Source organism: Exophiala xenobiotica (genome assembly GCF_000835505.1).
Source record: "Exophiala xenobiotica strain CBS 118157 unplaced genomic scaffold supercont1.2, whole genome shotgun sequence".
Lineage (NCBI taxonomy): Eukaryota > Fungi > Ascomycota > Eurotiomycetes > Chaetothyriales > Herpotrichiellaceae > Exophiala > Exophiala xenobiotica.
In genome coordinates, this window is record NW_013562493.1 from 1,335,613 (window position 1) to 1,359,437 (window position 23,825).

General features: G+C 52.0%; 9 protein-coding genes across 9 annotated transcripts; 5 read left to right on the top strand and 4 right to left on the bottom strand.

Annotated features, from left to right (window-relative positions):
- Nucleotides 1-557: 557 nt before the first annotated feature.
- PV05_02685 (uncharacterized protein) lies at nt 558-1,718 on the top strand (the record flags this gene model as incomplete). The annotated part of the gene is made up of 2 exons (XM_013463268.1): nt 558-1,043; nt 1,143-1,718. The coding sequence occupies 2 exons, from the start codon at nt 558-560 to the stop codon at nt 1,716-1,718; spliced, it is 1,062 nt and encodes a 353-aa protein (XP_013318722.1).
- Nucleotides 1,719-2,193: 475 nt separating this feature from the next.
- On the top strand, nt 2,194-2,476 carry PV05_02686 (uncharacterized protein; the record flags this gene model as incomplete). The annotated part of the gene is made up of 2 exons (XM_013463269.1): nt 2,194-2,273; nt 2,323-2,476. The coding sequence occupies 2 exons, from the start codon at nt 2,194-2,196 to the stop codon at nt 2,474-2,476; spliced, it is 234 nt and encodes a 77-aa protein (XP_013318723.1).
- A 1,747-nt stretch (nt 2,477-4,223) lies between these two features.
- PV05_02687 (uncharacterized protein) lies at nt 4,224-5,832 on the top strand. Its single transcript, XM_013463270.1, has one exon. It carries the CDS (start codon nt 4,667-4,669, stop codon nt 5,465-5,467), a length of 801 nt encoding a protein of 266 aa, XP_013318724.1. The 5' UTR covers nt 4,224-4,666; the 3' UTR covers nt 5,468-5,832.
- A 972-nt stretch (nt 5,833-6,804) lies between these two features.
- On the top strand, nt 6,805-8,724 carry PV05_02688 (1,3-beta-glucanosyltransferase gel1). The gene is made up of 2 exons (XM_013463271.1): nt 6,805-7,205; nt 7,258-8,724. Exons 1-2 carry the CDS (start codon nt 7,100-7,102, stop codon nt 8,496-8,498), a joined length of 1,347 nt encoding a protein of 448 aa, XP_013318725.1. The 5' UTR covers nt 6,805-7,099; the 3' UTR covers nt 8,499-8,724.
- A 269-nt stretch (nt 8,725-8,993) lies between these two features.
- On the bottom strand, nt 8,994-11,109 carry PV05_02689 (uncharacterized protein). Its single transcript, XM_013463272.1, has 5 exons — nt 10,901-11,109; nt 10,712-10,847; nt 10,472-10,655; nt 9,644-10,422; nt 8,994-9,583 (listed from the first exon to the last, which is right to left on the bottom strand). Exons 1-5 carry the CDS (start codon nt 10,964-10,966, stop codon nt 9,231-9,233), a joined length of 1,518 nt encoding a protein of 505 aa, XP_013318726.1. The 5' UTR covers nt 10,967-11,109; the 3' UTR covers nt 8,994-9,230.
- A 38-nt stretch (nt 11,110-11,147) lies between these two features.
- PV05_02690 (uncharacterized protein) lies at nt 11,148-12,557 on the bottom strand. The gene is made up of 2 exons (XM_013463273.1): nt 12,041-12,557; nt 11,148-11,993 (listed from the first exon to the last, which is right to left on the bottom strand). Exons 1-2 carry the CDS (start codon nt 12,396-12,398, stop codon nt 11,395-11,397), a joined length of 957 nt encoding a protein of 318 aa, XP_013318727.1. The 5' UTR covers nt 12,399-12,557; the 3' UTR covers nt 11,148-11,394.
- Nucleotides 12,558-12,734: 177 nt separating this feature from the next.
- On the top strand, nt 12,735-17,485 carry PV05_02691 (uncharacterized protein). The gene is made up of 2 exons (XM_013463274.1): nt 12,735-17,071; nt 17,123-17,485. Exon 1 carries the CDS (start codon nt 13,507-13,509, stop codon nt 17,038-17,040), a length of 3,534 nt encoding a protein of 1,177 aa, XP_013318728.1. The 5' UTR covers nt 12,735-13,506; the 3' UTR covers nt 17,041-17,071; nt 17,123-17,485.
- PV05_02692 (uncharacterized protein) lies at nt 17,227-18,618 on the bottom strand. The gene is made up of 2 exons (XM_013463275.1): nt 18,309-18,618; nt 17,227-18,176 (listed from the first exon to the last, which is right to left on the bottom strand). Exons 1-2 carry the CDS (start codon nt 18,485-18,487, stop codon nt 17,534-17,536), a joined length of 822 nt encoding a protein of 273 aa, XP_013318729.1. The 5' UTR covers nt 18,488-18,618; the 3' UTR covers nt 17,227-17,533.
- A 728-nt stretch (nt 18,619-19,346) lies between these two features.
- PV05_02693 (uncharacterized protein) lies at nt 19,347-23,232 on the bottom strand. The gene has a single exon (XM_013463276.1). It carries the CDS (start codon nt 22,851-22,853, stop codon nt 19,590-19,592), a length of 3,264 nt encoding a protein of 1,087 aa, XP_013318730.1. The 5' UTR covers nt 22,854-23,232; the 3' UTR covers nt 19,347-19,589.
- Between the last annotated feature and the right edge of the window lie 593 nt (nt 23,233-23,825).

Below are 23,825 nucleotides of genomic sequence, written 5' to 3' on the forward strand. Positions count from 1 at the left end.
GTAGTGATATAGAGGTTTATTCACTGCCCGTTAATTGGCTTGGCGGCGAGGCTGCACTCCTAAGCAAAAGGCCTATCCGACGTGAAGAAGCCTTATGCTTCGCCTGCTTCATACTGTGGAATCTGTTTGACTGGCTGCCTGTCCTGGCGCAGGACATGACCTTCCACCATCCAAAGACGCTGACCAGCGTATCACAATAGTACTAAGTCGAACATGCAATGATATTTTTGTCGTCCCCTTTAGGAAAACGGCATTGGCAGTGTGATATGCTTCAGCTTCAGCTTCAGTGTTAGCACATTTGCCGCCACTAGAATAGTACGTCAGCACAATAGTGGTCTTCCCGCCAAGCTTAGGTATCACTTCACAGAGTGACCGGGCAGTGGTTGACTGGAGGCAGTGGTGTTGTAGTGAATAGCATTTTGTTTTACCGCTTCACGGGCCTCAAAACACCGCGTGCATTCCAAATTTCGAAACTTTCAAACCAATTCGAACGCGCATCGCAATCTTTTCTTCTTGACTCCAAGTGTAGCGTTTGTCTGAGCTCACGATCAGTAAAGATGCCTCCAAAACGCAACAAGCGCCAACAGGAGCGAGCGAAGCGGTCGGCGGATAAAGTCGAGAAGAAGAAGTTGGTCAGAACATTCGAGGAGATGGAACTCTCTGGTAGTAGCACCGCGGCGTCTCAACCTACTCCGTCAGCTTCCGAACCACAATCCTCCGTCTCGAGCGATCAAGCACCAACAGATACCTTGATCTCCAAATATCCTCTTTATGAGAAATGGGAAACCATGGAAGAGGAGGAACGTGGCCGAGTCCGGGACGCTCACCGCAGTCAAACCGGTCCTTTCGCTTTCCAACCTGCGTACTTGCCTGTCCAAGTTCATGTCGCGGCGCCACAACAAGGTCGGTTCACTCGCGAGATCGAGACCGACATCATACAGTGCAATACCCTCGAAGCCGTCAAGGATCTGGTCAAATCCAGCCTTTCACACGAGCTTCTTCGAACCAACATCGACCCAACTCGTACCAAGTTCGCTGGTCTTGTAAGTGCAGCCCTCAATGGTCATCCCCTGTTTACTCAGCCTGACATATCCATCTTGACAATTGCATTGTGTGCAAGGACTGACTGTGTTTTCTTGCAGATGATTTATGGTCCTGCCACACAGTTCTCCGTCAAGAGCATCAGCAGCCGCACTCGTGGCCTCTTCCTCGACCCTGACACATACAAGAAATGGTGGCTTGACGTAGTCAAGTCCCAGAGTCCTCATGGTGAAGTCGTGAAGACGGCGGTTGTCCTATGTGATCAAGAAGAAGCAGCTGCGAAGCAGGTCGAATTGCCTGACTTCTGGACCAATCCTACTGCTGGCTTGCTTGCTAATTACATGGAGAAGATGGAACCACCAATCTGGGAGCGCGGTCAGCTGGAGCAGGCCAACATCATCTATGTGAAGATGCAGGAGCGACTACAACAGCAACGATGTGAAGCTGAAGAAACTCGTTCTCAGTTGACACAGAAGATGGATAACCTGGTCAATGCTGTTCAGGATGGCGACATGGTCAAGGCTCGTCGACTCGCTGCTCAGTGGAAGAAGGCCACCAGAGGCAAGGGAAAGGAGGTCGACGTTGACAAAGACGAGGAAGTCAGCGCCGATGAGGACGACGAGGACGATGAGCCCAAGGAGGCCGACGATCCGAATGACGAGGACTACGACGAGTAGTCGGGGTCGTCGTCGCTCAATGAAACCGCCGATAGGTGTATGATGAGAGGCCGGTTGTCATCGTCGAGAACGGAATGATGAACAGTTGTCTGCTTTCAGGAGAACCACAGAGACAACGGAATGATTGTGCATGCTTGCTTTACGAGATGACGGCAGAGAGATCGGATTGATCATACTATTTGCTTTTCCAGAGAACCACAGAGGCACCAAAACGATGGTGCAATTTGCTCTCAACAGGAACCAAGAAGATAATGAGAATCAAAAGGTGTTCGCAAGAACCGAGTGTTTCTGTCGTTGTTTTGAGGTCAACATTAAGCAATGCCCAGCCGGATAATGCCGTCAAGGTCCCCGCAAGTTGCAACAGGCAATTAGGCGGCCCAAGCGTGCCCATGAGGAATCGAAGTACTACGGTATTGTGTACTTGTCAATGTCATGAACTGATAACTACATTGTAACAACGAGGTAGATACACAAAATGGCCGATCCTCGCGTGCTTGCCGTCGACGGCTTCACCAAGCAGTCATCACCAATCCATGACGCCGGAGATGGACCCCAGTAAGGTGAGGTTGCCGGAGCTGTTTACAGTATGCATCATCGGCGCCAGTCAGGGGACAGGCGAACATATAGCCTACGCATATGCAAGAGCTCATGCGGCGCGGATCGTTATATCTTCGCGCTCGTTACATGACTTGGAAGCCGTTGCAGATAAGATCAAAAGCATCAACTCGACCATACAAACTGACGTCGTCGAAGTGTGATGTTTCCAAGCCTGCGTCCGTGGAAGCGCTGGTGTTGTATGTGCGAACGCATTGCGGTCGATTGGACCTCTTGATCCTCAACGCCGGATACGCTGGCCCGGTCACGGTCAAGATGGATCAGGGCAAGCCGGAGTGGGTGCACAAAGCGTTGGAGGTGAATGCCATGGGGACATACCTTGCTGCTCACTATTTCGTGCCATTGTTGCCGTCATCTCCCAACGGTGTCAGGGGTTTCATCGCCATTGGGTCAGTCGCTGGGGTGTGTACGACGGGGGCCTATTGCAAATACGGGATACACTGTCAGCAAAATGGCGCAGATTCGTTTAGTGGAGTATTTGAACGAGCAGTATGGGGGGCAAGGCTTGGTTAGTCTTGCTGTACATCCGGGAGCGGTTGCGACGAACATGGCGAAAGGGAATACGCCAGAGGAAATTCTGCCTTGTAAGTATTTCCATCACCAGCCTGTCATTTCAGCGTATGTCACCAAAGCTGATGATATTTGGTGGTAGACTTGACGGATGATGTCGACCTTTGTGGTGCAGTCTGTGTATGGTTGACTAAACAGCTCAACGACCTGAGCTGGCTGAGTGGCCGGTTAATTTGCGCAACGTGGGATATGGAGGAATTGATGTCCAGGAGGAAGCAGATTGAGGATAGGGATCTATTGAAATTTGTTTTGATGACCCAATGACGAGACAAGGCCGGGATCAAATGCCCTTCTTCTCATGGTCACGGTTGTGACGGTGGTGAAAGGATCATGCCACCCAATGCCACCAGTTTCGCCGGGTCTCAGAAGCCGGCAATTTTTGACTGGTCAACATGACAATCGGACTGCGAGCGGAACACGGAATATCGGATTGGCACGTCGACTTTTGGTTGGGGAAGATACCTTGCACTTGCGGAGTCTTGGACAGCACATTGCAGAATCAATGATGCAAGGCACACCAGTGAGAATCTTGACACCGACACCACCAAAACACGGGCGTCTGCGACCTGCATTCTCGTGTGCCAGAAATAGAATCCTGCAAACGCAAAAGATCAACAGTTTTCGATAAGAGAGTCTGGACCTTGACCTTTTACCTCTGTGAAAGACTTTGTGCTTCGTGTACTTCTTACACTGGGGATTTCATCATCGTTTATTCATGATTCGAGCCAAACTTTTCAGCCTCTTCGGCTGCTGAATCTTGAAGTCCGTGTCAGAGTTGGACGTTTCACCGACCAAGCCACCGGCTAATTGGAGCATGATGGGACCCAGAAGGAAGAAGGATGACGTTCTGACGAGCCCAATCGAGTAGGAAGAATTGAGACAGGCCAGAAAAAGGCGAGGGGCTTCCAAAACATGGCAGGCCATCCCTAGAAATCTGGGCTTCATTGGTTCGGTTTGAGGCGTTGTCCACTGCTTGGCGACCGGCATGTCTCAGCGACCATCAACACGTTTTGGCAGCGAGAACCAAAGGATTGGGAGGAGAATGCTTGGGCATGAAAGAGTATTGAAGCATGATGGATCATCTCAGGCTGATGAACTTGTCGGTAAGAACATAGTAAGAGCATTGCCAAAGTAGAACAGGGAATCCTATACGAAATATACTGTATTACTGTAGAGCAGAAGAGGACAATGCCGACGCACCCGTTTCAAGCTCCATCAGCTGCAGGCGAGGAGGATCTTCTGCCAGGCCTTGCAGGGTTTCATCCACAAGCTTGAAGCCACGGCACGCCAGCAAGCCAGCCTGCCAGCTTCAGTCATCGCCTCGCCTCGCCTCGCCACCTGGATTTTTCAACGCCTACGCCTGCAAAAAGCATCATCCGGTTCTCACATGGCCATTCACAGACGCGGAAGCAAAAAGAGAACCATTTCCACATGTGCGTGCAACTTTGAACCTCTTGCATATCCGCTCACACTCTTCACCCAAACTCTCATCACTATTGGCCTTACGACCTGTCATGCGCACATCCGCTGTTGTGGCTCACCTGCGCTCGACTCTCGACCACAGACAGTAAAAAAGGCACACTGCCACTGTAACCTACCACCGTATCTTCATCCTCACACCAACTATAGCACACACACAAAGGCTCACCAACCTCGATCTTCCTCCTCCTCCCTCTCCTTCCACCCTCTACGGAGTAATCTCTAATCGATCGCCCGTCACTCACTACCATATCGAGCACGTACCACCATTCGTTTAGTCCATCATGTTCGGCCTGCGGAAAGCATTCGTTTTCAGCACACTGATTTTGGGTGCTTGGACCTCGCAACATACACAAGAGGATGACAAGTCTCTGGTCAATTGGGATTCGTTCCAAGCTCTACTAGATGCCGTCGACCCTGCTGCTCTACATTCGGTCCTGCACCAACTGTCGCCCAAGTTCAAAGACGGCGTCTTCAGCAAAGACCGCGCAGCCATCGAACACGTTCATTCTGAAAACCCCGTCATTGCAAGCAAACTGGTGCATCTAGCAAAGAAGAGACAGGCCAGTAATTCCACCGTCACCTCAACAACTCCGAGCTCGACTGCTTCGACGCCCGCGGAAAGCTCTGTCGAGTCACAATCGAGCTCACAAGCTGCCTCGATCTCTTCGGTCCTCTCCTCCGAAATTCTTGCTTCAACCGTGCCAGGAGCTACTACACTCACTGTGGCACCTTCGACGCCTGCTTCTGCCACCGCAATCGCAACCACAGACGGCGCAGTTGTCTTCAGCACATTTGGAGGAGGCATTGTCACTCTGACATCTTCTGCCGTTGGAGTTCGGTTCACTCCCAGCACATCAACCCACCTCTACTATGCCACCGCTGCTGACGGATCGGTCGAGACGAGAACATCGCTGGTCGTCGTCAACGCACCTGTGACAGGCGCCACGGATGCCACGGCAGCTGCAGGAGCTGCAGCAACCACGGGCAGCGATCCTGGACTACAGAACGCCGCCTCTCCAAACAAGGTGGGAAGTCTGCTGATGGCGATGCTCCCACTCGGAGGTTGGCTCTTTACTCTTTAAGCAAGCCTTGGACTTACCGGCGGACTTTTCTTCCTCGGTGGTAATTTGAGACACGACTTTTCTTTTAGCATGCATAACGACGACATGGCTCCGGCAATTCTCTCTTTTAGTAACAATCTGCGACGGGCATAGCTTTTGGCGTTCTCGACCACATGATCTCGCGTTGTTGATAGGATCTCTGTTGATTTGGATTGGGTACATACATGTACATGACTTGGGGTTTCCGGCAATGGACACAATGATAGAGGCCTGAGATGGACATCGATGTTAGTAGTCGAAGGTAGTGGTGTCTGGTGTGAAAGACATAGTATCGTCGTCTCGATCGAATAGCTTGAGGTCGAATGAGAAAAAGGTATCCTCCTGAAGTTGGTATTTTCTGCCTCTTGTTCTGCTCTGTTGTTGCTGTTTTAAGATCATCCTCACGCAGTCATTATCGCTGTGGCCATAAGGCCATGACGTGAAATACTACGATCAGCCAGGCGAGTCGCTCACTTTTGAAGTGGAGGTTTCGATCCTTTTTTCATGCGCGCATGAAACTCAGCTTGGCGGAACGTCAAACAGTTGAAGTAGTGAGATTTGCACCAAGAGCATTGATCGGCCAAAGCTCTGGAGCATCTCCTTTCAATGCAAAGTACCAGAGGCAAAAGTCAAGACATGATCGACCGAGTTTGCGCGTCCTCTCTGGGCAGATATATACTCCTATACAAGCCCGTTTGATTGGGTTGTGGGCCTGCCTTGAATCCGGAGCAGGCTTTGATGTCCATCTCTCCTTAGGAGCGAAATTAACCAAAAGACAATAGTGCATACGGAGTACGCAGAGGCCATCTCGCGGAGATCTGGCTCGCTGGTTTTCGACCCCGGCCGCCCGGACAGCTTTGACACAGATCTGAATGGTGGACGGCGAGACTGGATGAAACAAGCTTCAGTGGCAGTGCAAAACTTGGAGATTTGCTTTGTCAGGAGCGAGATTTGACGATTGTTGTCGCGAGAAATTCAAGTTTGTGTGCTGGCTGGCGGGATCGTCCCTGGTGTTCATCATGAACAGCCCATCAGGTACTCCGTAGATGGCTGCATTTTGAGCATGTATCCCGAGTCTTCATATAGCCATAGGACGGTGTTGATCATCTCATGAAGAAATCGACGACATGTACTGAAACTTATCCCAATCATCAAGACCCATGCCAATGGCTGGGTGGAGAGGCTCAAGGCCGTCAACTGCAACGATGATAGGATCAACAAGCGGATGGTGGCTGCACGACAAGGGAGAGTGGACCGGGACAATGTCCATCAGGGAAATCCTCCCAGCATGGCGCGTGCCAATTGATCGCAACACCATCCAACACTCTTCCTTTTTATGATTCCTACCCAGCCCCCTTGTGTCCTTCCTGCCCTTCAGATTCCCTCGTTCAAACCACGATATCAACGAGCAGTCACCGTTTCTTTGTTCGGGTGTCGCTCCTCCCTCGCTATTTGCATTTAATACCAGATTCTGTTGAGCATCCTCACTCTCTTGGATCTCTACTTCAATTAAATTTGTCTTTCTCAGCCAAAAGCGCCCATTACTATCCTCCCCTGGATCTGAATTGAGCTCAAACAGAATCTCTATCCGCAACAACTCCAATTACACTCAATATGCGTACCTCAGCCCTCGCTGCCGTCGCCTTGGGCGCCAGTGCTGCCTCAGCAGCTTCCGTCAAGAGAGCCAGCAGCATCACTCCTGTCACTGTCAAGGGAAATGGTGAGTACCACATCTCGCAACTTCATCAGATATCTGCTAACACTCGTGACAGCCTTTTTTGCTGGCAATGACCGATTCTACATTCGTGGTGTCGACTACCAACCCGGTGGCTCCTCCGACGTCGCCGATCCTATTGCCGACAAAGCTGGCTGCACCAGAGACATTGCCGAATTCAAAAAGTTGGGCCTGAATACCATTCGTGTCTACACTGTCGACAACACTGCGGACCATGACGCGTGCATGAGTGCTTTGGCAGATGCTGGCATCTACCTGGTTCTCGATGTGAACACTCCCAAATACTCATTGAACCGAGCCGACCCCAACCCTTCATACAACGATGTTTATCTGCAAAGCATCTTTGCAACCATCGACGCCTTTGAAAAGTATGACAACACCTTGGCTTTCTTCTCCGGCAACGAAGTTATCAACGATCCAGAGACCTCGGCCGCTGCCCCTTATGTCAAGGCTGTCACTCGTGACATGAGACAATACATCCGCAACCGAGGATACAGAACGATTCCTGTTGGTTATTCTGCCGCTGATGTGAGCGAGAACCGTTTGGAAATGGCCGAATACATGAACTGTGGTACTGACGACGAGCGATCCGATTTCTTCGCTTTCAACGACTACTCATGGTGTGACCCGTCTTCCTTCACTCAATCTGGTTGGGATCAGAAGGTCAAGAACTTTACTGGCTACGGTCTTCCTCTGTTCCTCTCCGAGTACGGCTGCAATACCAACACTCGTAAGTTCGAAGAAGTCACGTCTCTCTACAGCTCGCAAATGACTGGTGTCTACTCCGGTGGTCTGGTCTATGAATACTCTCAGGAACCCTCCAACTACGGTCTTGTCGAGATCAACGGTGACTCGGTCAGTGAGCTTGCCGACTTCACCGCCCTTCAATCTCAATTCTCCAAGACTGCCAACCCAACTGGAGATGGTGGTTACAACTCAACTGGTGGCGCCTCTGGCTGCCCTACGTACTCATCTCCTAACTGGCTCGTCAAGGATGATTCTCTTCCAGCCATCCCCGATGGTGCTAAGAAGTATATGTCCCAGGGTGCTGGTACTGGGCCTGGTCTCAGTGGTGCTGGTTCTCAAAACGCTGGTGGTGCTTCTACTGGAACCGCCACTGCGGGCAGTGGACAAGCTAGTCAAACTGGCTCCTCTGGCGGCTCCAGCTCCTCCACGAGTGGCGCTGTTGCTATGACTGTTCCAGAATGGTCTTTGGCTCCTTTGGTCTGTGGTGCTGTTGTTGTTATGTCCACCTTTTTCGGTGCAGCGTTGTTGTAGACTGGCATAGCACTGTTTGTACAGGAAGTTCAGTACTACATTGAATTCCAAATGAGGCTTTTCTAACCAAAAGTCCGATGAATATGGTCGTTGTCTCCTTTGTTTGAACAGAACAATTGGCGGGTTACAGGGGATTGACGGGGCGTTATCAACAAAGCCTTGCACATTGATATTTGGGTTCATATGCAATAGACTTGCGTTTGGAATGAAATTAATTGATCGCAAATTTGGTGGTTGTTCTGAGTGGCGTTTTCTCCCCCAAGACTCTATACGCGTCTCGGGTATCCTCAAGCCCTGATTACTCCATAACTCGGGGGAATTTAATCATCGACCTCAGGTGGAATCAGATCTTTACTACGGAGTAGTCGATCTGCAGACTGCTCGACGTACTTACCATAGCGGCAGACATCCGTCGATTGTGATTGTAAATGCGGATCCGACGAATGGCCAGCTCAGATCAGAAAGCTGGACATCTAACAACGAAGAAGACGTGAGCTGGGTGCCATTCAAGGTGTGCCACGCATTGCATTTGCTTTCTGGCAAATCATGAATGAATGCCGAGTCCAACCTCAATCACGATCATATCAAAATTGCTACTTCTCTCCGTAAGGTATTGAACAAGCTTGTCAAGCCTAGACTGGACTGGACATTGCGCTGTTCATATCTCTCGCCCGACGCCTTGCGCCCCCAAGCAAGCCTCGCTCGGTCGGTAAGAAATTAGGTACGATGCGTCTAGCTGTTCAAATACCTCGCGACCGCGCCTCTGAGCTTCCGTCCACCCTCGCCGGCGACGTTGATCAGATTCTCGAGATCGTCGCCAGCGGTGAGGCCCAATCTACGCACAAAATCCTTGGCCGCGCCCTCGAGATCTCCATATTCCCCGGCGCCCTCGAGGCCGGTCAAGTCGTCCTCAGGCCGGCCGAAGTAGGCGTTGGACGAAATGCTCGTCGCGCCTTCGAAGCCTTGCAAGCGGTTCTTGGCCTCGGCTTGCGTGTTTGCGTCAAAGGCGCCGCGGCCGAAGAATTCATCCGACGAAATGCCCTTTTGTGTACCGAATTTCTGGCGGGCGAATTGTTCGGATTCGTCTGTGGGACTCTGTGTCAGCGAGATGGTTTGGAAAAGCGGAATGGGTTTTGTGCCTTTACCTTCTACGGGAGCTTTGCTGGCTCCGACACTTCCAAAGCCTAGTTTCCTAGGCGCCGGTGCGGAGGAAGCGGCGGTGGCAGCTGCAGCTGCCTTGTTCGCACCAATCTGTCCAAATCCCAGTCTTCCCATGCCCATACCAAGCCTTTCGACCTCGCTCGGACTGCGGGCATGACCTGTATTGGGGCCGGAGCCTGCTTTGGGCGTGGAGAGACTGGCTGGTGTTTCTTTAGCTGCGGCGCCGAAACTGGATGGTTTGCTCTTTGCCAATTCTTCTGCCTTCTCGGCCTCAGGGTCGTAGCCGAGTTTCTCTATCCTCTCTGCTTCGGCTTTGGCAGCCTTCTCGGCGGCTTCAAAGTCGATTTCGTCACCTGTGACCTTCTTTGCGCCTAGCTTTTGTGTCTTTTTGGCACCGAGCACATTCGCCCGTTTGGCACCAGCGCTGGCGGAGGGACCTTTGCGAATGGCGGATGACGAGGTTGTACGGATGGCTGTTGGTGCTGGAAGAGCATTTTCGGCATCATTGGCAGCCCCAGCCAAAGGAGATGGGGATTTGGGTCGTGCCGCTGAGCCATTGGCATTGCCGGCGGAGAGGAAGGGTGAGGCAGTGCGTGAGACAACTGGCGGAGTATTACTGCGAGATGGAGGGTTGCTAGGTCTCTTGATCGTGGGCTTGTCCCAGGAAGAGAAGAAGTCGTCGGCTGGTTCGCCTGCAGGAGTTGCTGCACCGTCGGCAGGAGTAGGAAGTGATTCGTCCGAGATCACAACTTCGTCTGGATACCTGCGTAGGTGTGAGAATAGGCTGCAAGATAGGTTATAGGTTCACATACTCTTCGGCGTCTCTTGCCGCTCTCCGCTTGAGCTCCTCTTTGTATTTGTTCGCAGCATTGGAAGTGTATTTGACTTTGGCGTCTTTGCTGGCAAGGGCCGCGCTGCCACCGTTGGACTGGAAGAACTTTGTTGCAGACTCATTGCCACCAACTTTCATAGTCCGTAGTTGACTCCATTGCCATACTGCTTGTTGTCAATATCTTGTTCCACGCTCAGGAAGGGTCATGGCAGGTGCGCACCATCCAAGTTTGTTGACCGGACAAACGAGATATGGACACCCAAATTTCGGTGGTTCGAGGAGCAGTCGAGACATAGGTAGACGCCGAAAGGTACAGAAGACCATGTTGGATTCTTTTGGCCGCAGTCAAAACATATCTAGAGAGACGTGAGTGAGGTGCACATGCGCGACGGGGTTCCGTTGGGGCTACCTTGTTGGCCGAGTTGGATTTCAGTTTCTCAAAGATCTTTTGAGACTGCGCTTTGGTGGCGCTCATTGTGGCAGATGTTATACAGCAGTCGTCGGTAGGAAGGATGTACAAAGAGTAGGATCAGACTGCACACGTCCTAGGGATTTGTTTGACAGGTGGATGGAAACACTGCGCTGATCTAGAACGATGGCCGGAAGCGAGGTAATGGACACAATGGATTACCGTAGCCTCACTGCTCCGTACTTCTTATGAGTTACCTACCTGAGTAATAACTCAACCCCTATCCCTGCTCTTCCTATGGCCATCGCCACCACCGCCTTTCTTTACAGTCCGGCCCTTTTCACCTTCTTCACCCTTTGTTTCTTCAACGATAGTCATTAACATAAACAGGACTCGGACATGGAGCAATCATCCAGCTTGGGGCAAATGGCTGAATCTTCCACCTGATTGAACCATTGAACCTAGCTTCGAGGCTTTTATCCAGCTTGATACGACTATTTGGTGGCCAAAACCTGGTCAAAAATACGGACAGTATGCTCCCAGACCTTCTCCGGCCAATCTCGCTCCCTATATTGTTCGAGGATACCAGCAGCGGTGACCTCGTCGCTCGTCTCAGCGATACGATGGGCGCCTGGCCCGTATGTGTCGCTGGTTAAGTGGAAAGCATGTCTCTCGCCACTCTCCTCCGCCGTTAAACCGACAACCATCATCAAGAAAGCCATAAGGCCACGGAATGAGGCCAACGTTACCCTCCAGATGATACCGGAAGACTCTGGAGCAGTCATGCGCGCGATGATGTCGGTTTGCACCAAACCAGGATATGCATGCAAGAAGGCAATCTTCTGATCATTTCGAGCCAAGTACTCAAAGGCCAGGCTGGTCATTGTCGTAGTATGATTGATCACCGTGAAGGCGGCCCAGTGTTTTTCAAGGCCAAGGTCATCGTCGTACATCTTTTTCTCTCGGCCGCCGTTGAGCACACTGAGAACCCGCGGATTAGGTGACTGACGGAGGAGTGGCAACAAGTTTGAAACCATCCTCATTCTAGCATAATAAGACAGGGCGAAGCATGTCTCAAGACCTTCTTTCGTGTCTGTTCGGGACATCAGCAATGCAGATTTGCATACCGGGAAGGCATACACTCTGGTCCGTTCAATGGCACCAGGCCTGCACTCATATACAAATAGTCCACCTTCTTCTCCGAAGTGGTGATTTGTTTGCAAGCAGCGTCTACATCGGAGAGCAACGAAACGTCCGCTTCTATGAAGACAAAGTTGCAGCTTGGGTTCGAGTCCTTCAGCTTCTCGAGCTGGCTTCCGAACCGCTTTGCTGACCGGCCCAAGATGTAGAATGTTGATTTGTGCAGCATGGTCGCCATCCTTTCGAGAGTGCTGGTTCCGATGCCCCTCGTGGCACCAGCAAAGACAGAAACAACCCCTTCATGATGTTCTTCGGTAAAATGTGCATTGTGTTGCTGGATTGTCGCGAGCTTCACCATTGTATCGTGTCTCCTAAAGCTTTGCCGACTTCTGCTCACTCCGTATTCTGTTGAGGGCTTTAATGCAAGCCAGAAAAGACAATGTGACTCATGCAGAGGCAGTCGTTTACGTAGCTTCCCGCTATCGATACACTTGATTCTCAGCAGGGCTCCACCACTCCCCCCTTACGCGACAAGGTTGCGATGTCCTAGTTACTGAGGATGGCATGCAGGTCTCGGTGGTGGGAAGTGCCTAACTCCGCTATAACCGAAGGGCAAACCCGTGGCTGAAGAGTTCAGTTACAGTAGTTTAGATTCCTCACCGTAGACACTGAGATTCCAATGAACTCTTGATAGCTTCAACCATTAGCACCAGGACCCAAGCATTATTGGTGCTCCTGCTGCCTGTTCATGTTGTCTCACTGTGAAGAGCAAGCCTGAGGTTGGGTCAAGGATTGCAGTCACTGTCATCACAATCTTGCCTATCGAAGAGCCTCGACTTTGATCCTGCTCTTACCTCCTTCAAGCTTGTCTCCTAGTCATCCTTCCCATACTGGCTAGATGCTTGCTTCTCAGCCATTGTCGGGTGTCTCCTGCCACGATGGTCCTTCGCAGGCCAAGTCCTTCAGGCTGCGGAGGACCGGAAACCCAGATCGTTCATATATGGAGCGTTTCCAAAGGACGTCATGCTCGATATCGGGGGAATACCCTTATGCTGGCTCGGACGATGAAGGGTCGATGACAATGGATGAACGGTATGTAGGTGGTTTCTGCTAAAGCTACTACAGCTAGGTCGTTGGAAATCGTTATGATGTCGTTCAAGCTCCGACAATATCTCCTCCCCCCAGTCTACTTCCACCAACAGACCACACGACTAAGCGATCGCAAGGTTGAATCTGTCCTTAGGGCGCTCTTCAGCTTCATGTCCTGCGCTTTGTTCATTCACTTGGTTTGTTTATTGACAATGCTCGGCAAGAAAAATGCTCTCTCACATCTACCCACGTTACTCACTACCTGAGAAATTCCTCTTTCTGTTGATTCCTCATCATCTCCAATCTCTTGTCTGCACACCATATTGGGAAAGACATCTCGCAACCAGTGTCGGATGCAATGAGCTCTCATTGACACCATGCCGACACTGAAAGATCTTGTCTGCCACGTCCAGTGGACAGACACAGGTTCTCCCTTTCCTGAATATGGCACGCAATATGGAGATGGTGTTGTCGAAACCTACATTGCAATCCCTAACCATCCTCAAACCTTCAACGTGCGCCTCACCTCCGAGCGGTTCATCTTCGAAGGCCTAGTTATGGTGGTCTTCATTGATGGCAATTATCAATGCAACCGAGTTCGAGTCAATCTGCAACCTCACAAAAAAGGCTTGCCGGAAAACAGATCCAATATCGATTTCGTTGTTAGACAAAAAGAAAAGCCTCTAGGCGATGGAACATTCGTGGGAAGAGAGTGGCGCTTCGACGACTGCAATATTGTTCCACAGTTGCCGGCCGGAGTTAGTGAAAGCCATTTTGAAGAGCTGGGAACTATTGAGGTCCTGGTGCTGAGATGTCGCAGCAACAACCCGAATGAATTCGAGATCTCCAGTGACTCCTCAGGAGAAGACAGTGCAATTCTTGAGGGCAAAAACCATGAGGACCAGGCTGAAAGCGACTCTGTTGATTTCAAGTCTGCCAAAACATCTCAATACCAACCGGAGCCTGAAACAGAATTCGGAGCTCTTGGGGGCATCTTTGATGGAGCTGCTGATCCACCGCCATTTTCGCAAGTCTCCCATGGTGACGCTCCTGCAGATGGTTATCCTCCATGGAGATACATGCCGCATGAGAGTTCGCGCTATCCGCAAGCGCACTTTCCAGGACCTGTTCTAGAAGATACATATCAGTATCCACGCCGGCCCGTACCACCTCCCCGTGCTCCAGTCGAGTATGATCGTCCTCGACCAGAGCGGCATGTCCATTTCGACTACGGAGATGGCAGAAGACTCGATACTGGATACGAGGATCATCACCCACGCCGTCGATTCGAGCCAGCAGATGAGTACCAACGGCACGACCACTACACTGGCAGAAACCCATATGCTGACTATCCTCCACACCGTGCAGAGCGACACTATGAGTATGGTGGTGGTCTTCGAGACTACGATGATTATCCAGCAACATATCAGGATTATGCCAGATATCGGCCACGTTCTCCCGGTCCCGATTTCTATCCAGCTGGTCCACCTCCCAGTTTCCCAAGTGTGCCAGGCCTTTCGAATCCTAGGAGCGCACCAAGCCACCCAGGCATGGGTTCATTCGCCCCCATTGCTCGACGGCCAGGTGCAAATATACCAACGGTGTGGCCAAATGTACATCCGCAGTCTGTTCCGCAGCCATTTCCTGTCTGGATCCCTCCACCAGCTGTTGCAATTCCTCCACCATATCCTGGGACAATCCCAATTTACCCGCCCCCTGGCAATGCGCCATTGTTTCACACTCAGAATCATGGCTATCCTCTCGGTACTCAAAACATTGCGCCTACTGCTGGTGTGGCTCCAGTTCAGAACTATAACCAACAGAATGCAGGCTCCACTCTGCCACAAGGCAGCCTCGCGTCCCAACAAGCCACCCACAGCTTTGCCAATCCGGCGCCCGTTGTTCCGAACAACAGCACTGGTGTTGGCGCATGGGCAAACAACACTGGCGGTGCTAATCCTCAGCACAACACATCAGTAGGCAACGGTGGGGTTAATACTGGCAACAATGATGGCAGGGGTGTTCCCGATAACAACGTTCAAACCAACACTCAGGAGAACAAGAGCCGGGATGCTGGTAACAGCAGCAACGATCAGACTTGGAAATCTAACAACAATAATGATACCACAAACAACGCTGATGATTGGGGTGGTAAACCTGCCACTCCTATCCAGGGTCAGGGCCGGGAGAACAACACAGACGATGCCGGCAACGGTACTTCGACCCAGGACCACCAGAATCAAGGTAGTGGTTGGGATAACAACAGTGCCAACAACGATACTGGGGCCAATCAAGGTAGTGGTTGGGATACCAACAGTGCCAACAACAATACCTGGGCCAATCAAGGTCAGGACAACAATACCACAGAGAACGACAAGCCTGGTGAAGGCTGGGGTAATGTTAGCACGTCAAACACCAAAGAAGCCCCGAAGCAGGCTGTCTCGAAATCGAGCAAGACAGCACTGTATGGGCCTCATGGCCCTTACCAGGCTCCGAGATTTCTTGCAAATACCGATGTTCCCATTGTTGCTGAAGAGGAACCAAGATATGATGTCCCGCAAGCTGTTGCGCAAGCTCATGGCACGTCGAAGCAGGTCCAACCAGGAAGAGGTTATCTCTATAGTAAGAAGAGCTGTCATCCAGAGTACGTCGATTCCCTGGACAAACCTTATGCGCGGTTTGTCTTCAAATACCGAACAAAAGATCAAGTCAAGAAAGAGACTGGGATTGACGTTACTGTCGAGCCTACCGGGAACGAAGATGTGAATGCTCTGGCGGCGCTGAACAAGGAGGAGCTCATTCAGATTGTGATCCGAGCAAAAGGCGCTTTGAAAGGGGCTATTCCGGACGCACCAGCAAAGACATCCACTCCTGCTCCGGTGCAGGCTTTTGAACCAGTGCCACTTCCTGCCCCTGAACATGACTATCTCAAATACAAGCTGCCAACAGGCCGACAAGGCTCTGGTCTCGTTGGGTTGGGAATCAGATTCCCGAACTCAGGCTCTGGCGCTAGAGGCGCTAGTAATAGTAACAACAACGGGAGCAGCGGTGACAACAACAATGGAAGCAGCGGTAACAACAACAACAACTGGAGCAGCGGCGACAATAACAACTGGAGCAACGGCGACAACAACAATTGGCAGGCAGGAGGAGATAGCAATCAGCAAGCGTCCAATGGTGGGAACAATCAGTCTTGGGCAGCTGAGGCACCAGGCTGGAATGATGGAGGCACTCGTCAATGGGATGGACCGGAGGAAGCCGACAATGCTGTCAAGCAGAAAGATCAAGGCCAAAGCCAGAAACGCCCCAGGGATGATTCAGACCGAGTCAGCGTTGAGTCTAGCAAGACGACAATTGACCATCGCCCAAAGCTCGATCCCCGTCGCCCCGGTTCAGGAATCAGTCCAAAGGACAAGTCTGGACTTTCGAAAACCAGTCCTCAACCAGCGGTCTGGCAGAATCCATTTGGACCTTCCGCCCCAGTGCCATTTCAAGTTAAGACTTCCATATTCGGCATTCAGGCTCCAGCAAAACCCTTGTCAGACACGATTGGCCTTACAACTCAACCTCGCACAGGACCGTATGCTGACTACACTGGTCCTGGCGCACCAAACCAATTTGGCATTCCCAATCTTCCTCCAGATTCGGCTTATGCAATGCCTGGCCCGTCAAATTCGGGGAAGATCTGGGACAGCTATTTCACGCAACCGCTTGAAACGTACACTTCTGCCCTGGATTACGCCAAGCCGAACGCTGCAACAGGCGCCAATTCGCACGGTCAAGGTACCACTGCAGCAGACCCATTGAACCCCTATGGCATCACTGGACCCGGTCCGCGTCCACCTAGTCCAGGCCCGGACGTCTACATCCCACCACTCAGTCCTTCACCCGACCCGAATGAATACCGTTAGCGGAAGCGGAAGCGGAAGCACCAGCAACTAGGTGATTGCAAACGTTCAGGAATGATGGTATGATATTAACAAGGTGATGCAGCCAAAACGTCGCTCTGGGCTGAGAAGAGATTTGGACCAATCCGCGAATGGCAGGCCTTGGAGACGAGCTTGAAGAAACGCGGTGGTATCAACAACAGGATGGCAGAAGAAGATATCAGTGTGAGCATGGACAGTATCGACAAGCATTTCGGATCAAGCCATGGAAAGAGCCCCTAAGTCGAACAGTCCTAAGTCCCAAACCGTTCTTGTTTGTGTATCAGAACCGCATCCATGTCAGTGTACACAGTCTACCCATGCTTGCTTGCTTGGTCAGTCAGGGCCTACAGCAGCACCATTCCCCCAGTTTTCTAGTATCATGAGCTTAGCTCGAACAACAGCATTGGATCGATATTGACAATAATCGCAACTCTATCAGAATTGAAAATAGAAAAAAAGGACATGAAAATGAATTTCAACTGCTCTTCTCCTGTTCTTTCTCTTCCTTCTCCGCCCTCTCAATCTCGACCTTGTCCTCGCCGACCACGAAGCCGCCACCTAAGAGTATCGCGGGCTCGTTGATGTTGTGATGCTCGTAGCTCAATGTGCCCACTCCTCCAGCCTCCATGATCAAACTGGTCTCGGTGAGCGCCCTGCCGATCCATCGGATTGCAAACGCCCTCAAAATGTGCCCGTGGCCGATGACCATAACGTCGCCCGTGACATTCTCGTCCTTGGGCTTCCCTATGACAGGGCCGTGGTACTTTTCGCGGATCTCGGCGATCAGACTGTCCACGCGGCGGATGATGTCCTCGGGACTCTCGCCGCCGGGACAGCCGTCGCGCCAGATGTCCCAAGACCCCAACCCTTTCTCCTTGCGCATCTTCCGGATCTCGGCAGACGTGATGCCTTCGTACTCGCCGTAGTCCCACTCCGCGATGCGCGGTTCGATCGTGACACGGGCGTCGGTTTTGTTTTTGCTCGCGCTTTGCGAGGGAGCAGCAGAAGCGGAGGATCCGGCGGTGGAGGAATGCGCTTTTTGCCAGGGGTACGGGTCGTGGCAGCCGAGATCGAGGAGTTCGAGGGTTCGTTGGGCGCGGTGGCGTGGCGAGACGTATCTAGTTGTTGCATCGTGTTAGTCCGTGGTACATTTTTCTTCTACCTCTGCGTATTTTGACCGGGGCTGCTTTGCGGCCAAGGGTACCTAGACAGGCGGGATACGAATGATAAGAGGAGTATCGGGGACGCACATATGGACCAATTGTCTCGGCACGATCAACCTGTCGTCGCCGACGAGCGCTTTACCCGTGGCGCGCACTCGTTTCTCGCCGTTCTTGGTCAGTGGGATGTCCGACGTGCCTGTATGTTTGCCGGAGAGCGACCATTCGGTCTCGCCGTGTCGGACGATGAAACAGCGTGGTGTGGTCATCTTTCTCCCTGTCTTGTCTTGTCCTGCTCTTGCTCTTGTACTTGTCCTCTTCTTCTTCTTTTCCGGGCTCAAAGGCTTTTGCTTGATACTAGCTAACTAGTAGGCCCTTTCGTTTTCGTTTTCGTTTTCGTTTTCGTTCTCGTTCTCGTTCAATTCCGCTTCCTTCTTTCCCAGCAGGTTCTTGCTTTGTCGTGCCTTGCCTTGCCGTGCCTTAGCCTGAGCTGACCTAGCCTAGCTTCAGTGGACGCTCGGAGAGTTGGAATACGAGACGAGACGAGGTGAAGAGTAGGAGTAGGAGTACTTGTAGGGAGCTTCTGGATGTGCGCAGAGACGTTGGCGGACGCGGGGCAGGTGGTGAGGGTAGCTGGCTGGACTGGATACAAGACAGTTGATCTTAAGGATCCTATGCCACCAGAAGACTCACGTCCAGAACGAGGTCCAGAACAAGGTCAAGAACAAGGTCAAGAACAAGGTCAAGAACAAGGTCAAGAACAAGGTCAAGACTTTATGTTCGATACTTAGCTTTGCCCGTATGTAGGCTGGTTTACGGAGTATGTAGTCATCATTCAATTGTTTACGCAAGAATCTTGCATGACGCCCGCAGCCGCCGATTTTCGAGGACCATGCTTTACCCACCACTGACGTTCATCTCTGCGCGGGGCCGTTGGCTTGGGGCCGCTAAAGACCTGAGGTTGTGGACCTTGTACAGGCATTGGATAGGCGAGCGAGGCGAGGACCTACGGAGGTACAGTCCTACGCAGTAGGCTAACTAGGCTTACCATAGTAGGAGACAAGGCTGAGTCATCAGCATACAGGTACAGCAGCAGAGGCAAACCACACAGTCAAGTCTCTACTCGCAAACGCCCCTGACATGCAAGCTACATAACCTCAGCTCATGGTACGCTACTACCTGGTACTGAACTCAGGGAAATGCTATGTACCACCTAGTGTACCGTACAGCAAGGAAAACCAAAGTGAAGGTGTTTGTCTATCTACAAGCCACCACTCATTGACTCCGTCCCCTCGACACCCTTTTCCAAGGCTCACCAACCGCAACCAGCCAGCCCAACTCCTTCCGCTATGCAGCAATACTCAGCACAAATCATTCTTGGATCACCATCGGAATCATGCCCATCTCCGTGCACTCTTCAGACGTTGGACTCAACTCTTCCAGATCCTCGACGGCCACCGTGATCTCCGCTCGTTCAGCCTTCTTCCCCTTCTCGGGCTTGGCCTTCCTAGCCCATCCGATCAGGACTTTCCAGCCTGATCCATGCTCCTTGCCCTCTTCAATCACTTCATCGATCCCTTCTAGCCAACGCGTTTGCTCCCTGCCAGATTCTGCCCGAACCTTGACGAGCCACTCTTCCCACATCCTGGCACCAAGCAGACCGGTCAAATCAGCCACGTCTTCGGTGCTGCCCACTGGGCCTTGCACGGCCTCGACGTCCATGTACTGCTTGACAATCTTGCTGATCGTCGATACCTCACTGATGGGCCGTGGTGCAGGTACAAATGGCTTCGCGCCTTGTCGCCACGATTGCCACCCTCCAATAAAACCATGAGCGCTCTCCTCTACTTCTTTCGGAGGTTTTCGTCCCATAGGGATGAATACCCATGCTCTCTTGACACCCACAAATCCTTCTTTCTTCAGTCGCCTCAACCAGCTTCGAGCGGCTTCTCGTTCATAGCCACGCCGATGAAGCTCGAAGCCGAATTCGACCGACATCGCATCACCTCTAGGTCCGGCGTGGGCAATTGTCGAATCCATGATCATATAGTCGATGAAACCGCCCGGCTTCAGCACGCGTTGACACTCACGTAGTGTCAGGTCCCATTCGTCAATCTCAGGAACGCCGGGTACAGGGTTGTTTTTGAGGAGGACGTGTAGCGATCTGGCTGAAATGACATCGAAATGACCACTGCGGAAAGGCAACTGCCATAGATGTGGTACCGACACGGTTCGATGATTCTTGGGTGCTTCGGGTTTTGGCTTTCCCGAAGGACGCTGAGATTGAGATTGCTCCTTGGTGATGACAGTGTAAATCTTGACGTTCGGCCACTCCAGGGCGGCATTCCAAGCCCAGGACGCACAAGATGCACCACCAATGTCTAGGACTCGAATGCGTTTGCTACCGATGCAAGCAGGGTCATCCAGCGGGACTGTGGCTTTCGTTTTCAGTCGTTGGCAAGCTGCCTCCGAAGCAAGAAGACGTCCACCATACATAGTCCTCAATGCATCCATCTGCCATGCCCATGGCTCAATGGACCCAAGCGCAAGCTGCTCTCGCTCAGCAGCCTTATAAGCCGCCTGTTCGGCGGTCGGCTCGAAAATTCCTGTAGCTCGTGGGTTCTGACTGAAAGGCCCAGCATATCTTGGTCTCTTGTGCTCCAAGAGAACATGCTGGCCCAACAAATTCGTGATGTGTTTCTCAGGCATGGCCAACCGGAAGGCTTGGATAGCTTCGAGCCGTGAGGTGGCATGAATGAAAGCATCGCGACGTTTGCGATTACTCAGCAGGAACTGGAACGCGGTGAGGAAGATGGCCTCCTTTGCATCTGCTTCATTGTCATTGCTGGCTGTCTTCGATCCGGCCACAATGACGGCTGAGTCGGTTTTGGTGTCCTTTGAAAACATCACAGTCCGACGTGAGGCAGGATCAGGCTTGGCTTTGGGCTTGTCGGTCACCTCATTCTCCTCGATGTGGTTGACGTTTGGATCCGATTCCAGAATGGCGGACAAGTAACCTGTCTGTGCCGCCAACCAGGACCCCGTCAAATCCAAGTTTCGACTGGCAGTTTGCTTGAGCTCATCGAGATATTTGTCGTCGTACTCGAAGCTGGCCTTTCTTGGGTCCGTTGGTTCTTTCGCGGCAGTGCCAGGACCATACAGATCATCGTCTTCGGAGTGTGGACTCGTGCTGTTCTGTCCGTTACGGGGATCCAGGTCGAAGGTCGCTTGCCGTGCTGTAGGAGGACCTTCTGTTAGGTTGGTGTCGTCGACAGTCAAAAAGGTTTCCACAACGTTGCTGGAGTTCGGATCTTCCCAAGGTCGATTGTAGAACATTTCCGCTGTAGCGGTATTTGGCATGCTAGGACCTTTGGACTTGTTGAGGCACCAAGTGTGTCGAGAGCCACTCTGCAAAGACGAAAAGAACCCTCCAGGAGATGGGATGCTCAGCTGGGTAAAGCTATAGTCGGACACCGGGGTCTCTCCATCTGCACTGCGTGGTCTACTTATAGGATTGGACTCCCCAAGCTCGCGCATCTCCTGGCGTCTTCCCGAGCGCTTTGATGAACCCGAGCCTGAGGAATTGGACAGATTGTCAACGCTGCGATAACCTGCTAGACGTTGGAGGATTTGCAAGGCATCTGGAGGAAGGCGCACACCCGGATCAGAGCCGTTTGATCGCGGTTTCACCTCCTCAAATGTCTTGAGTTCGTCAATGGTAGGCATCAGAGGCGACTGATCTTGAGGCGTAGCACCGGGCACCGGAGGAAAGCTAATGACCATTTCGGTCCAGGCTGTAGCTGTGGGCGAAAGGAGGTTTGACAGCGAATGATCGGAATGAGCTTCTGCTGGTGAGAGAATCACACTGTGTCCATCGTCGAATGCTATCTCCAGATGCTGAGCCTCCACTGGTGCCGGTGGTCCAGGAACACCCCAATTTTCACCTTCTGCAACTTCCAGTTGTCTAATTTCTGGCGTGACCGGAGCACTTGTGCCTGGGTTACATGGCGACTCGGATGTGGTACTATTGCTATCGCCTAACGATGGCGGTGCATTGGCCGCGGGAACGGATCTGGAAAGCGCAGACAATGCTGTGGGAGACAGACGAATCTTGGTTGCTGGAGACATGCCATAGGCTATCTCCTTGATCGGACTTCCGTCCATGCTGCCCCATGACTCTCGAGGGATGATCAAAGCAGGATATCTGTTGCGGCTCGATCGGGTGCTGGCACAGCTGTTCCTGCTGGATTCGGAGGCAAAGGTCGTTGGGTCGCTGGCAAGAGATGGACAGTCATCACTGAAGACAGTCCCATTCTCACTGTCGGAATAAGAGCTTCTCGCCGAGGTCCGAGGGAAGCCGTCACTAGCGCTGCTGGCAGGGGAAGGTTCGCATGAAGAGACGGGGGAAGACGCATTGATCGTCGTGGCGAGAGAGGTCTTTCGGGAGGCTGCTGTGAAGAGTTGAGAATTCCAGGCTGCAGGACGGCCGATGACTGTTGAATCACTTCCATCTCCTTCGCTGTCACTCTTGACGCCTTGACTTCCATCTTCCTTTTCCTCGATAATGGTATTAAGCTGTCGTCCACGGGCCAGCCGGGGCGGAGATTGGTATGTCGTAGATGGTAGAACGCTCATGGTTCCGAGGGCCGGCCTTCAGAAGATATTAGGGAGGTTGATATTCGGTATCTGGTTAGAAATTCATCGAGAGCCAGCCCGAAGGCCCGCAGCGAATCGGTATTACAAGCCCGTAAAGCGTCGCCGATCAACGGTTCGACGCGGGAATGATAAGTAGAGAACGAAAACGAGAGGAAACTGATGGCGGCCAGCAACTTCAGCGGCGATGAGGTGTTGAGCAGGAAGACGGGTCATGAAAAGGCAAAGGCTAAGAAGATAGAGATAGAGAGAGACCTTGATCGAAGCGCCGTGAAGACAACATTGGCGCTCGTCGAAACTCGGAGGGAAGATTGCAGAGCGGCACTGCCATGTCACGACCAGACTCACGAATTGAGGAATGGTACGTCTTGACTCACTCTCGATTGGACCAGAAGGTGGTGGACCAGGTCTGGAATGCAGAAATGGGATAGCCGAGAGCCTGAAGAGACAATTTGGGCCAATGGCCAGGCCGGGCCAGCTGCAACCAGCGAAACGACTCGAGAAATGGCATCAATACTCGTTCGATAGTGCTGAGACGTGTTGACAGGATGTTGGAGGAGAAGAAGGATGGTTGGTAGACGACGATGGAGGGGAAGTCGACAAGATGTCGTGTGGTTGGTTGCTTCCTCATAGCGCCGAATACTGGGCGCTTACACCAGCGCTACCCCGTCGAGCATTATTTTTGGCACAGTTCATTGTCTCGACAGGTTGCCCAATGGTGTTCGGATGGACAGTGTCCAATAACACGTCCGATATGAGTTTGGGTAGATGTGGCTTGGTGGTTATGAGGAGATGATGTTCAAACTTCATTGGACTTCAGATTGCTAAAATGCTTCCAGTCACGTGTCAAGCACTATTGTTGGCCAATTAACCTGCAAGTCACGTGTCAAATGCAAGCAAAAATACTGCCGCCTTCTTACCCTTTCTAGTAATTCCACCTTCCTGATTCGGCTG